This window comes from Cydia amplana, chromosome 3 (assembly GCF_948474715.1).
Source record: "Cydia amplana chromosome 3, ilCydAmpl1.1, whole genome shotgun sequence".
Lineage (NCBI taxonomy): Eukaryota > Metazoa > Arthropoda > Insecta > Lepidoptera > Tortricidae > Cydia > Cydia amplana.
Window position 1 is genome coordinate 19,367,272 of NC_086071.1, and position 14,041 is coordinate 19,381,312.

The window sequence follows — 14,041 nt, forward strand, 5'->3', positions numbered from 1 at the left end:
TCATAGTTGACAAAACTAAAATTTGATCCAACGATTTTGACAACTTGACAGGTTGGCGTCACCCATACGACTAACTAAATATCGCCGCTATACTTACTCAACCTCGTATCTGCAACACTCATTTGATGACAAAAACACCCGTATTCCGAATGAAAGAAAAGCGACATTTCCATCAAATGATTGTTGCAGATATGAGGTTGAGTAAGTATAGCGACGATATAGGTTCCGTAACTTATATTTAATGGCTCACGATCGTGCGCCTGGTACCATATCTACCTCATCTTACTTACATCTATGATATATAGGTACTTCGTCTGTGTGGAATAGGAAATATAACGCGAAACTCTGCGCAGGGGGCGCCACTCCCACAATAAGTCACAATCTAAGGGTCTACCGCAAACGAGAGTCGAAATTTTGTTATCTAACCTCTTTCACTCTTGCATATTCGAGCGATAAAGAGGCAGATAGCTGAGTTTCGATTTCGCGTTTTCCGGTAGGCCCTTTGTAAACAAACCGCCTTGATGTATCAATGTCATATTTACGTACCACCCATATTGCACTCTGTCAAAAACTCGGTCGCCAGCCGTGTACAGCTTTATGTATTTAGACTAATATTTGTTACAGACAAGAGTATATGCAAATTGCCGTTGGAGACTAGTTGGTGCTATGGCGTCAGCTGGTACTACGATATTGGTGAACACAAGTAAGCAACGATTATATTTTACGAAAACCAAAAAAATATTGAACCTAATAATTAGTGGGTACCAAGAGAGACAGAGAAAGGAGTACTCTCATTTGACTCATTTCATGTCCAATGTTTTTTTTACAAGCTTTTATTTAACTTGCTTAAAGACCCACTTCCCGACTTCCAATGAAGCTGAAAATTTCTATGCATATGTAGGTAGGTCTGGTGACAATGCAATATTATGGAACCATCGAGCTGATCTGATGATGGAGACAGGAGGTGGCCATAGGAACTCTGTGATAAAACAACGCAACCTAATTGTGTTAGGGGTTTTAGAATTGTATAAATGAGTATTAGTTGCCTGTGGAAATAAAGGGACAGTCAGCGATAAGAGCTTGTACCAAAAATGACATTTTTGCTAAAAACTTATTTCAGATGCGTTTCTTTCGCCTGGGGTGGATGCGGGGGGAACGCCAACAAGTTCGACAACGAGGAGGCGTGCCGCCTGGCGTGCGATGGCGTGTAACCGTGCAAGGAAGAGGCGTGCCGCCTGGCGTGCGACGGCGTGTTAAGCTGGCCACACACACTAGGTTTTGCGTGTCGGTTTTGCTTCTGCAAGCAAAACCAACAGGCACGACCGAGTTCCATAGGGCACACACGTAACGACAAACCTGCACAAACTCTCAGTTCAAACCATCATGGCACCGGTAGTGGTGGTTGACGTCGACGCAATAACGCTGTTAGGTTTATATTTCGTCAGCCATACACGCATACAAACCATGAATCCACTCCACACTTAAAAAATAATAAAACTGGCCAAGTGCGAGTGGGACTCGCGCACGAAGGGTACCGTACCATTATCTATAAAAACGGAAAAAAAATCATGGGAGCCCCACTCCGACTCGCACTTGGCCGGTTTTTTAGTATTTGTTGTACTAGAGGCAACAGAAATAGATCATCTGTGAACATTTCAACTGTCTAACTAGCATAGTTCATGAGATACAGCCTAGTGACAGACGGACGGACGGGCAGTGGAGTCTTAGTAATAGGGTTCCGTTTTACCCTTTGGGTACGGAACCCTAAATATCTACTAAAAATCCTGTACAATTGCATTTCGTTTGCGAGACGACATTGTTGCACAGTGACTTGCGACCTATCCCCTCGGCAATCACTGGATAACTGAAGCCTATCAAGCCTGCCAGCCACACACGTTCAGTTATGCCTGCGCAAGCGAAGTGCGCAAGCACAACCGACAGGCAAAAAATATAAATTTTGATATTTTCAATTTTGCTTGCGCAGGCAAGGAGTTTGCTTGCGCAGGCAAGGAGTCATGTCATACACACGTTCAGTTATGCCTGCACAAGTTAACTGTGCAGGCATAACCATCGGTTATAACCTAGTGTGTGTGGCCGGCTTAACCGTGCAGGGAAGAGGCGTGCCGCCTGGCGTGCGACGGCGTGTAACCGTGCAAGGAAGCGGCAAAGGCGACAAAACGCGACACGGACAATTTATCGAACATGCATTTAACCGTTTAATAGGGTACATATAGATGGTCAAGCAAATCTTGTCAGTAGAAAAAGGCGGCAAATTTGAAAAATGTAGGTGCGAAGGGATATCGTCCCATAGAAAATTTGAATTTCGCGCCTTTTTCTACTGACAAGATTTGCTTGACCGTCTATATTTGTATTTAAAATAAATTATTTTACACAATGCATGAAATTAGCACCAGAAGATTAATAGAGAAACGTTGGCAGCAGCCCTTTTATGACGACGGGGATTAAACCTTGTAAACAAATTGTTCTTCTATATGATAACACTGACAACCTAAATAAATAATAAATATATGAGATGACGGTTTCCATTTCGGACATTACAAGAAAATAAATGGAACTTGTTTGAAGATTTAGAAAGAGGGCAAGGCTCAGACCAGGTTCATTTATTTATTTCATTCACCCTTTTCCAGGCATAGGTATTACGATTTATCGACGACATACGCGCCAATACAATTTCAATTTTAGCATTCCGATTTAAGGATCAAAATAGATTGCACTTTCGGGAAATGTGACTTGTCTTTAAATGAATCACCATCATCATCATCAAAGCTATTTGGATTTTTTGGGAAAACCTGATAGATTGGTGCGACTGAAAAAGGGTTAAGATCGGTTTTCCTAGGATAGCGGTGCCGTCATATAGCGGCCGTCTCCATACTAAATAATACGGCTAAATATGGATGTCGTAGTATTTGTATGGAGACGGCCGCTATATGACGGCGCCGCTTTCGGAGGAAACCAAAGCTTTAAACCAGGCGTGTCTCACTCCGCGATTTCGTCGCTTTGCTACAGGTAGTTAAAAGTACATCCGTTCGGCCCCAATTTTGGGGAAAGCCATAAGCCGCGCGTGGCGCTGTCGCCACCTAGCGGCCATATCTGTGCTGATCGTAACAGACGCGTTTTGTTAGAGAGTGAGTCTTCTGTACTTACTTAGTACTATTATTTATTCTGTGGTTAAACTAAACTTAATTTTATTTATGAAACATAATGGAAACCAGCCGTCTTCGCCTTTGCGAAAAAAACTGTCAATATGAGTTTGTAGGACTCATTTTTAGAAATCCGTTGAGTTAGCACACATAGTAGGTAAGTACCTATTATTTTTATGCAATACATATTTGTTTATCAGAATCACTGCTGCAGAACTCGTGCGTCCGATCAGATACAGGGTGTTAATCTAAACAATAGATATAAAAATAAATGAATTAAAACGAAACGCTGCTTAAAATTTTATTGTTTTGTTTCTGCATTGCTTTGATATTGATTTATATTGCTTATTTGATAACTAGCGACTAGATAGCGTATGTTTATATATAAAATTAATCTAATTTATTCGGGTAATTCAATTGTTTTAAATTAACGTGAAAAGGTATCCTACTCTAATATTAGAGTTACGGGTGATTTTAAAATATAATAACATCATTTTAATAGTAAATATTATTACAATTGATATACATCTTGATCGCCCTAATGGCATTGACATATATTTTAGGACGGGCCTTATGGACACTAAAAATTGTACTATTTCAGCGGTGTCACTCACGAATTCGAGCCAATCGTGCAATCTAACGCAACTAGTTGCGACCAATCGCGCGCGTGCAATGCAAACTCATCAACCAATCGCGTGTCACACCGCTGTACTGCCCCATTCATGCCCCATTATTGCCCGTAAGGCCAGTCCTGAGATTGTACACTTATACACTATACACAACAAGCTTATAATATAAGCGAGTATGCACTTAGGGTCGGTTGGACCATCTGCACTTAACAGACTGATCAACGTTACCCGGCGCGCCGCGGCGGTTTACTATGAATTTTTCCATACAATAAAATTTAGCGAACTCTTTAACGATGACAAACATTTACTGCCATCTTTTGGCAGTAAATGTTTGTCATGACAGTAAATGTCTGGGTACAAACAGCATGGTGCAACCGACCCTTAGTGTCCGACCTTTCGACCGGACCTTTCCCGTCTCTGACGGTGATTCGACGACTAAGCATAGGTACTACCTACTCTACTAAATTTGTATGTTGCTTTTGGTCGACTGTCTCTTATTAAATTGTACACCCGGACTTAATCGTGTATCTAAGTTTTAAGATTTACCTCCGACGTTTATAGGACGGCGTTGTCCCCGTGGTCTCGGAGAAGACTGCCTTAAGTTGACATCAGCATCTTCTAACCGCGCGAGTTTTTCGAACTACCCGCACTTGGTCTTGTTTATCAGCTTGAACGTTTTGCGACTGTCTCTTGTCTATGGTGATCATGTTATGAGAGGTAAGCGCGCGTCCGACGGCGATTGATGGAATACTAAGGTGGGCATATTACTGTCGCGTCTGCTGGTCGACTGTCTCCTGGTACTTGTGTGTCGCTTCTATGGTTCGATTGTCTCCTGTCTACTGGTTTTGAGAGTCGAGCCCGTCTCTGACGGCGATTGATGGAAGACTAAGGTGGGCATATTACTGTCGCGTCTGCTGGTCGACTGTCTCCTATCTCCTGGTACTTGTGTGTCGCTTCTATGGTTCGATCGTCTCCTGTCTACTGGTTATGAGAGGCGAGCCAGTCTCTGACGGCGATTGATGGAAGACTAAGGTGGGCATATTACTGTCGCGTCTGCTGGTCGACTGTCTCCTGGTACTTGTGTGTCGCTTCTATGGTTCGATCGTCTCCTGTCTACTGGTTATGAGAGGCGAGCCCGTCTCTGACGGCGATTGATGGAAGACTAAGGTGGGCATATTACTGTCGCGTCTGGTGGTCGACTGTCTCCTGTCTCCTGGTACTTGTGTGTCGCTTCTATGGTTCGATTGTCTCCTGTCTACTGGTTATGAGAGGCGAGCCCGTCTCTGACAGCGATTGATGGAAAACTAAGGTGGGCATATGCCCACATGCCTTTTAATCAGAATGATGCCATATGCCTTTTTGACCAGCAGACGCGACAGTAATTACTGTCGCGTCTGCTGGTCGACTGTCTCCTGTCTCCTGGTACTTGTGTGTCGCTTCTATGGTTCGATTGTCTCCTGTCTACTGGTTATGAGAGGCGAGCCAGTCTCTGACGGCGATTGCACGACCACAGTGGGCACTCTGCTGGTCTGCGGTGAGCGCCTGCTGATGGATGATCTTCTGCTTTGTGGGGAGTTCCGGGCCTGAAAACATTATTAAATGATAGACGTTTTGTGTCATTTCTTGTAGATAATGTCCACTTGTGAAAGCTTGTGTTACTCTTACCCTCGTAATAAATCGGAAACTAGAGAGTCAAATATATATGTTGTTTGTCATTTGCGATATATATGACATGGGGTTCAAGAGGTAAGTATTCAGTTCTCGCTTGGACAATTGGCTTTTGAGGTACTGACGAAATGAGAGACTTAGTGTCGGTTGCACCAAACTGTTTGACATCGTTAAAGAATTCGCTAAATTTTATTGTATAGAAAGTTTCATAGTGAACCGCCGCGGCGCGCCGAAGACGTAGATCAGCCTGTCAAGTGCGGATGGTGCAACTGGCTCTTAAAGCAGAACATCGGGCATTCGCAGTTTTAAAGCAGATTCGGCGACTTGATCGACGAACGCTAGTATAAGTTCTTGTCGCGAGAATGCTCATTACAGTCATTACAAGTAAATGGTGTTTCAGCACCTTTGAAAACAGTACTTATATTACAAACCTGCGGTTACCATCTCGTGTCTATCATCGTGCCCTTCCTGCCGTGGCGCGGCCCCGAAGAAAGCCCTTCTCTTCCATCGCAAGAATCCGAGGATTATCAGAAACGCGCCGATGCCTATAGCACCGAAGGTCACTCATGGGCTGATGTCACAGTATAATAAAGAGTACTAGCATACAGTATGGACGCTCCCTGCCTCCCGTTGAAAGTGCCGCCCACCCGCTGAGACCCGCTCTCGGTTACCTCACATACCCTACAATGTCTTATCTCACTCACACAAGCATGGTACGCGTTCACGAGCTTAGGCTGTGTGCGTAGGAACGCGTTTGTTTCATACATTTGATCGCCAGTGTCCGAGGTGTGCTGATGTTGTTCACATGGTGTATATGCCTGTGGCTCTTTAGAGAAAATAAAACAAACCTGCGGCATTACCCCCATCTCGTGCCCTTCGTCGTGCCCCTGCTGCCGCGACGCTGCCCCGAGGAAGCTCCTCTTCTTCCAGCCGAGGTACCCTAGGATGATGAGGAACGCGCCGATGACTATCGCGCCGAAAGTCACTCCTGTGGCTGATGCTGTTGACATGCTGTATATGCCTGTAAATGAATGAATGAATTAGAATTTTTTAGGCAGTTTAGGCATTAAATAATATAGTTATAAGGTACCATTTTGGCGATATAACGACGTGGTTCTCGTAATCTTCAAGTCGACAACAAGCTACCCTGGTTGACGATATAGCAAACATTTACCGGTTACTGGCTGGCACCTTTAAGAATTTAGGGGTTTATGTACAAAGGAGAAGCAAGGTGGACCGGGGGAAGCGCCCGATGAGGGCATGGATAAAATTATTGAGGGAGGCGAGCACAAGTAGACGTGTAGGTACTGATACGATGATAAGAAACAGAAGTTCACTTTTCATGAGCGTCGCCAGGGAGAGCAGGGGATTACATACAAGCTTTGGACAAACCCCTTACCTTTTACGATCAGCTCCACCGTGTCCGTATACTCCTTGCCGTCACTGAGACCAGCTCCACAGGTCCAAACCCCCACATCTTCGTATTTCACCTTCCGGATGGTTACGGCACAATCTCCTCGATCTAAACTCTTGTTTTGTGGGAAATAGTAGCGGCCGAGGATTGATCTGGAATTATCAGTCATTATCTTCCTCGCGTTGTCCATTTTGCCACGGCTCATGGGAGCCTGAGGTCCGCTTGGTAACTAATCCCAGGAATTGGCGTAGGCACTTGTTCTTACGAAAGCGACTTCCATCTGACCCTCCAATCCAGAGGGTAAACTAGGCCTTATTGGGATTAGTCCGGTTTCCTCACGATGTTTTCCTTCATCGAAAAGCGACTCATTTTCACTTCCCACCAATAACATTCATACGCCCATGATCCCTCCCATTCGCTGGTTTTGATGATTTCGGAAAAATGATATGGAGTCTTAAAGGCCACAACTACGTTATGCAAACGCATCCGGTGTACACTGGCTTTAATGCAGATAAGAGAGTTGTAGATAGACGACATTATTAAGTTTAAACATTATTATAAAAATATGTAGATACTATAACAGCACACGCATGCCAACGGTGGACCGTAAATCTTTCCAACAAGGTTTATTATCGTCAGATATTGACAGTGTGGACGGATCATTGTATGCAGCTATGCACGTTCCGTAAAAAAAGCTATATTAAACTCTATCCAACTGGCTCATGGTCGAATTGTACCAGGCAAAATGTAATTAGCATTCTGACCCTTAAGTCAGATAATGGAGCCAAAGTGTCAATAAGTTTCATAATTGCTGTCACGACTCGTCTTATCTACACTTTACGCTCTTTAAAAAAATATGCATACGATTACGGACTTGGGCAGGCGTGGCTCACTCCGCGATTTCGTCGCTTTGCTACAGGTAGCTAAAAGTACATCCGTTCCACCCCAATTTTGGGGAAAGCCATAAGCCGCGCGTGGCGCTGTCGCCACCTAGCGGCCATATCTGTGCTGATCGTAACAGACGCGTTTTGTTAGAGAGCGAGTCTTCTGTATCTAGTACTATTATTTATTCTGTGACTTGGGTTCAAATCAAACACTCCGGTAACAAAAATTGCATGTGATATTTACCGTTACTTTTCGGCGAAGGAAATCGTCTTGAGAAATCCTGCATAGTAGGTACTGCGATAAAATTCAGAGGTGTTGTAAGTCTCCAATAGGTACTGGGAAGGTTATATTGCATAAATCACTTATGTACAATAAAAGGAGCAATATTTCACTTTAGGTGTCCTACGCGCAGCTTAGAAATGGTTGTTGATTTGTACCTACTGAATACAAATGTACGCCAGTCGTATAGTTTACGCACATTTGGCACGCACGCAAAGGCGCACCATTAAGAGGTATACTTAAAAAACTCAGTGGTCTATAACCCTCGGTGTGCGTACACTCTAAGGTCACATCTTTACTGTAAAATACAGTACCTGTACCGTACTGCCTCTATCATTTTTGCTAGTACTAAGTACTTACGTCGTGTAATTAACTGCTGAACCAATAGGTACTAAATGGTGCAGCATTAGGGGGCTCAAAACGGCAGTAACTAAGTGGTTTATAACCATCTCACATCTTTTCGGTGAACTGCTGTTATATATGTTGTTGTTAGTACTGAATACTTACGTAGTATAGTTTATAGCGGAGTCGATACTAAAAGGCGGGCCATCAGGGGGCTCAAAACGGCAGTAACTAAGTGGTTTATAACCCTCTGTGGTCGCACACTCTAATGTCACGTCTTTTCTGTGGACTGTTGTTATTTTGTTGTGTATTGCTGCTACTTTGTCGACGACACGAAGTTCGATTATCTGCTGATCTTCGACACCTGTAATTAGAAAATTATAAATAGACTAGCTGTTGCCCGCGACTTCGTACGCGTGGATTTGTATATTGGTGGTTATATGTATATTAGCTTAGAACATTATGCAGCAAAAGATAGCAGTAGCGACGGTTAATCATTTGTTAATTATTACACAACACATGAGATTTGTCTTTCACAACCTGGCTACGAAATTTCAAGCCCCTAACTGAATAAAATTGCTCTCGATATAATCCCTCTCAACCCCCTTAGATTTTCAAGTCCACTTTCAAATACAAGTTGCTTTAAATAAAATTTGAACCCTATACCAATTTTAAACCCCTTTTTAACCCTTTTAGGGGATGAATTTTTAAAAACGCTGAAATTACTTTTCTAGCATTCTAATACAACCTTACAACGATTCAATTCTTTAGCCTTTATACAACGATTCAAGTCCCGCACTCAAAAAAATGTTAGACCCCCATAGAAATGTTCATGACCCCTTTTTCACTACCTTGGGAGATGAATTATCAAAAACTCTGAATTTAGTTTTCTTCCCTTTTAATAATATACCTACTTTTTTAAGAAGTTTCAAGTTCTTAGCTTTGAATAAAATTTGAACCATATACAAACTTTCAACCCCTTTTCGACCCCTTCCCTTTTTAGGGGATAATTTTTTTAAAACGCTGAATTTACTTTTCTCGTATTTTAATAATATGCGATTAAACAAAGGTTTAACACCGCATTCAAAAAAATGTTTGACCTCCATACAAACTTTCAACCCCTTTTTCACCACCTAAGGGATGAATTTCAAATAACGCTGAAATTAGGTTTATTTTCTTTTAATGAAATAACTTTTTACGAAGTTACAAATTCCTAGTTTAAAATAAAATTTGAACCCTATACATACTTTCAACCCCTTTTTAACCCTTTTATGGGATGAATTTTTAAAAGCGCTGATATTACTTTTCTTGTGTTCTAGTTCTAATAATATGCCTTTATAAAAAGATTCAAGTCCCGTAATCATAAAAATATTTGATCTCCATACAAACTTTCAACCCCTTTTTCACCACCTCGGGGGATGAATTTTTAAAAACGCTGAAATTTGTTTTCTTGTTTTTTAATTTAATACCTTTTTGCAAAGTTTCAAGGTCCTAGCTTATATTAAAATTTGCACCCCAAGACAAAACTTTCGTCCCCTTTTTAACCCCCTTAGGGGTTGAATTTCCTAAAACGATGCAATCACTTTTTTTTGTAATCGGCTATTAAGCGTTTCTGAGCAGTTCAAAGCATTTGTAATGGATTCAAACTTTCTACCCCTTTTTCACCACCTTAGGGGATGAATTTTCAAAAACGCTGAAATTAGTTTTCTTGTATTTTAATAATATTTCTTTTTACATTATTTTTAAATTCCTAGCTTAAAATAAAACTTTAACCCTATACAAACTTTCATCCCCCTTTTAACCCCCTTAGGAGTTGAATTTCTCAAAATCGCTTCTTATCTCTTGTACATTTTATTTTAAATGTAACCTGGTGGGAAAATTTCAACTTTCTATCTGTTGTAGTTTCGGCTCTGCGTTGATGAATCAGTCAGTCAGTCAGTCAGTCAGGACACTTGCATTTATATATATATAGAGTCTGTGCGGAAAGAGAAGAGTCGTGAAATGTATGGGGTCCAATACATTCTACGCCTCTTCTCTTTCCGCACAGACTCTAGAAGATATACGGTCAAGGAATTTAATTTCAGTAAAATTTCGTACCTCGTCACAGTGCCAATAGTATTGAGGTCCCTAGCGATTTTCATATTGATTGTCACTGTGACAAGGTACGATCTGGTACTGAAATTATGATTTTTGATTGTACAGTTAGCTGCAGAGAAAAGGAAACGTGATTCGCGGTAGACCCTCTGGATGCCTCACCTCTAAGCTGCCTTCCTATATGGCATCTCCACTCGCCCACGTCCTGAAGAGTCGCCTTGATGGGTATAGCACAGTGTCCGTTTGTCAGCTCGCTTCCTGAGAATCTGCCGAATAAATAAATTGAACAGTTTTTCAGCTTTACTCGGGAGTCACATGAACATAGCGGCCGTTACACAATTAAAGTTACGCTCTCATTTTAAAACTCCATGCTGAAATAATATGAAATTTGACATGAACTTTCTAGTAACACACAGTGTGTAAAAAAAATATGGGCCCTGGAGGTCAAGTACCTTGAAACCTTAAGCTAGCTCATTTTACTTAAAGGAAATATTCTTTTATTTTTAAAAGACACAAAACGGAATTTAATTTTTTTTTAAATCGAACCGACCAAAAATTCCAAAAAATAAACAGTCGCAAACATTAAGTCTTACAGTCGTCTATCGTACAAAATATCCATAAAATCGAATATTTAGTACTCAAGAATATTTTTAGACAAGCGAATTTAAAAAATAAAGTTATTTGAATGCAGTTGTGTTTCTTTTTAAAAATAAAATAATGTTTCCTTTAAGTAAAATGAGCTAACCTAAGGTTTTAAGGCACTTTCTCTCCAGGGCCCATTATTTTTTTCCATCCTGTATATCTTGTCTGGTACCTACTTTATTTTTCGTCGCTAGTATTTGTACTTAATAGTAACTTCATATCGTATTTTCTTTGTAAGTTGTAAACATAACAACTTGTAAACCTGCTTATGAAGTTGGCTAATAACTAAACGAAAATAAACTAATCGTTAAAATTTACTACTTAAAGTTGCTATTGTGCCTCACGCACCACACAACTAATAACTGGACTGTTATCTTTGGGTTTACTATCAAGTTATACATTAAACGTGTTTACTTCGCTGTCAATACAATCTCGTGTCTTGGTGCCCGATTCGGATTAACCAAATTGTTATGGTACGGTATGGTATGGTATATGACCTTCAAGACGAGATTGATGACGCTGAATGGTGGATACGAAATGAAGTGAAAGTCAGTGGCGAAGCGCCAACTATAGCCATGGGCAAAGATGCATCTGCGAGGCCCTTTTCTTTCACCGTGCCCGAAGGGGCCTCGCGCGAGGCTCCCCTTGGGGCGCGAGGGCCCACTATATATTCGTCCACGCCTAGCTACGCCACTGGTGAAAGTCGTGCGTTAGATGCGCAATCAGCAACACCAAGGCGATCGATAATGTCGTATCAAAACCATAACAAATTGTTAAATTATAATCGACCTCATGGACTTGCAACTCTTGCAAGATTTATCACAAAACATTTGGTGTGAATACTCATATGCGAGTTTCTTTACATTGCGATTACTTAATTAGATCGATCTTTTGAATCGGTTGTACAGTCGCCATCAGACATAAGTATAGGTATTTTTCATACCGCTCTTAATTTAGCCACCCTTCTTAATTTTGGATAGGTATAACCAAGTTTAAAAATAACCTTAAAAGAAATTAAACTTTACACTGTATATATGTACTTGCCTGTTGTTTTACCTCTTCTTTTCTGTATCATTTGCATTGTTTTCTGTAACGAGGTGTGCAATAAAGAGTATTTGTATTATATTGTATTGTACTTACGAAAACCTCTTGCCGCTAGGGTGCACAAAGCCACAATAAGCCATAGGGATATCCTGCTTACATTGTATATTTATCCGTTCATTTTCTAGAGCCAGTATCTTCACGGCACCATTAACATTGAACTCTCTGAAAGCTGTCCGAAAACTATTAAACTTTCACGGTAGATACCGGTATCATTATTAACAATTATAAAGAAGTCTAGGGCCTCGGCAAGATGAGCCCAAAATCGCAGAGACGGGCGTAATAAAACCGGTTAAGTGCGAGTCAGACTCGCGCCCGAAAGGTCCCGTACCATTACGCTAAAAACGGCAAAAAATCACGTTTGTTATATGGGAGCCCCACTTAAATATTTATTTTAGGTATTTTATTTTTAGTATTTGTTGTTATAGCGGCAACAGAAATACATCATCTGTGAAATTTTCAACTGTCTAGCTATCACGGTTCATGAGATACAGCCTGGTGACGGACAGTGGAGTCTTACTAACAGGGTCCCGTTTTTACCCTTTGGGTACGGAACCCTAATTAAGGTAAGGTTTTTCTGAAAACTCTCAGACACCATCTAACCCAAAGTGTAAATAATAAAAAATAAATAAAATAATTATGTAAAATAGGCTCCTTTGAAACTATTACTTAGGCTAACGGTTTTGTTTTCATCAAGTATACACTTAATCAAAAATTTGCTTTAAATATCAAAACCAATTCACACCACAAACACTATTTGTAAACACACTTCAGATAAATACCGTTTATAGGATTTTCGATTAAAATCACAGTAGCAAACACGAGCACCAGTGCCTTGTCCATTTTAAGACTGTTTATAGATAAAATACGTCAGGTCGTGCAGCGTTCTACCCATTTCTGAAGTAAATAAAACATTGATAACTATGTTTCTAAGATATCGCGGTCACTGACTAAACGCTATCTTTACTAGAGTCGATCATACTAAGTTTGAACCCACTTTTACAAACATTTTTACAAGCCAAACGTTCCAAAAAAAATTATCCAGATAATTATAGTTTTTGATAATTATCGCGATAAATATCGGATAATTATCCCAGGTATGGATAGTGCTAGTCTATTTATTTTCTTCGAATCTTTGATAGTAAAAAATAATTACTTATTGGGGCATTTTTTTCTATTTTAGGTTATATCACATCGATAATCATCAGGCATAAAAATCACGATAATTATCAAGATATCATTGTTAATTATCCTTTCGGACCCTGTTATTTACACCAAAACACTGATTATAAGGTCTTATGTAAATATATTTGGCAGAGACAGAGACAATGTAAGACAGACATACTTCGCGTAACAGGCGGGCGACTTAAGATGAAATCTCCATTAGCCTACTAGCGGAGATTTCACAAAACTAAACAATGGGGGTGATTTGAATAAAAAAAGACAGTTTTTGGACACGGTTTACTTTATAAACTAGAGAATAAATAAGTGTCATGTTTGACCCCGAAAGGAATCTTTTTGTGTGTGTCCATTCCTAATTTATGCTCCTATCGTATTATTGACGAATAGTGATTCATATCCCACCTTTGTAGTAATTTCAACCCGGCCCCTTGTCGCCCCCTTAAGGGATCGTTCCTGGGGTAAAAACTACCGTAGTTACACATACATACATACATAATACATACATATTATAGGACATTGTTACACAGATTGACTAAGTCCCACAGTAAGCTCAAGAAGGCTTGTGTTGTGGGTAATCAGACAACGATATATATAATATACAAATACATAGAATACACCCAAGCCTCAGGAACAAATATCTGTGC

At 40.6% G+C, this 14,041-nt stretch overlaps 1 protein-coding gene across 1 annotated transcript; it reads right to left on the reverse strand.

The window, feature by feature from the left end:
• Nucleotides 1–5,220: 5,220 nt before the first annotated feature.
• Nucleotides 5,221–12,391, reverse strand: LOC134662808 (uncharacterized). Its single transcript, XM_063519115.1, has 6 exons — nucleotides 12,255–12,391; nucleotides 10,635–10,738; nucleotides 8,544–8,742; nucleotides 6,858–7,024; nucleotides 6,307–6,479; nucleotides 5,221–5,373 (listed from the first exon to the last, which is right to left on the reverse strand). The coding sequence occupies exons 1-6, from the start codon at nucleotides 12,296–12,298 to the stop codon at nucleotides 5,230–5,232; spliced, it is 831 nt and encodes a 276-aa protein (XP_063375185.1). The 5' UTR covers nucleotides 12,299–12,391; the 3' UTR covers nucleotides 5,221–5,229.
• Between the last annotated feature and the right edge of the window lie 1,650 nt (nucleotides 12,392–14,041).

Excerpts from the sequence above, each read along its gene's own strand:
- LOC134662808 (XM_063519115.1), bottom strand. The coding sequence starts at position 12,298 with ATGGCTTATTGTGGCTTTGTGCACCCTAGCGGCAAGAGGTTTTC. Across the intron at positions 7,025-8,543 it reads TCCGCTATAAACTATACTAC|ATCAATCCTCGGCCGCTACT; the intron begins GTAAGTATTCAG and ends TGATAATTCCAG. Across the intron at positions 6,480-6,857 it reads GGTGGAGCTGATCGTAAAAG|GCATATACAGCATGTCAACA; the intron begins GTAAGGGGTTTG and ends ATTCATTTACAG.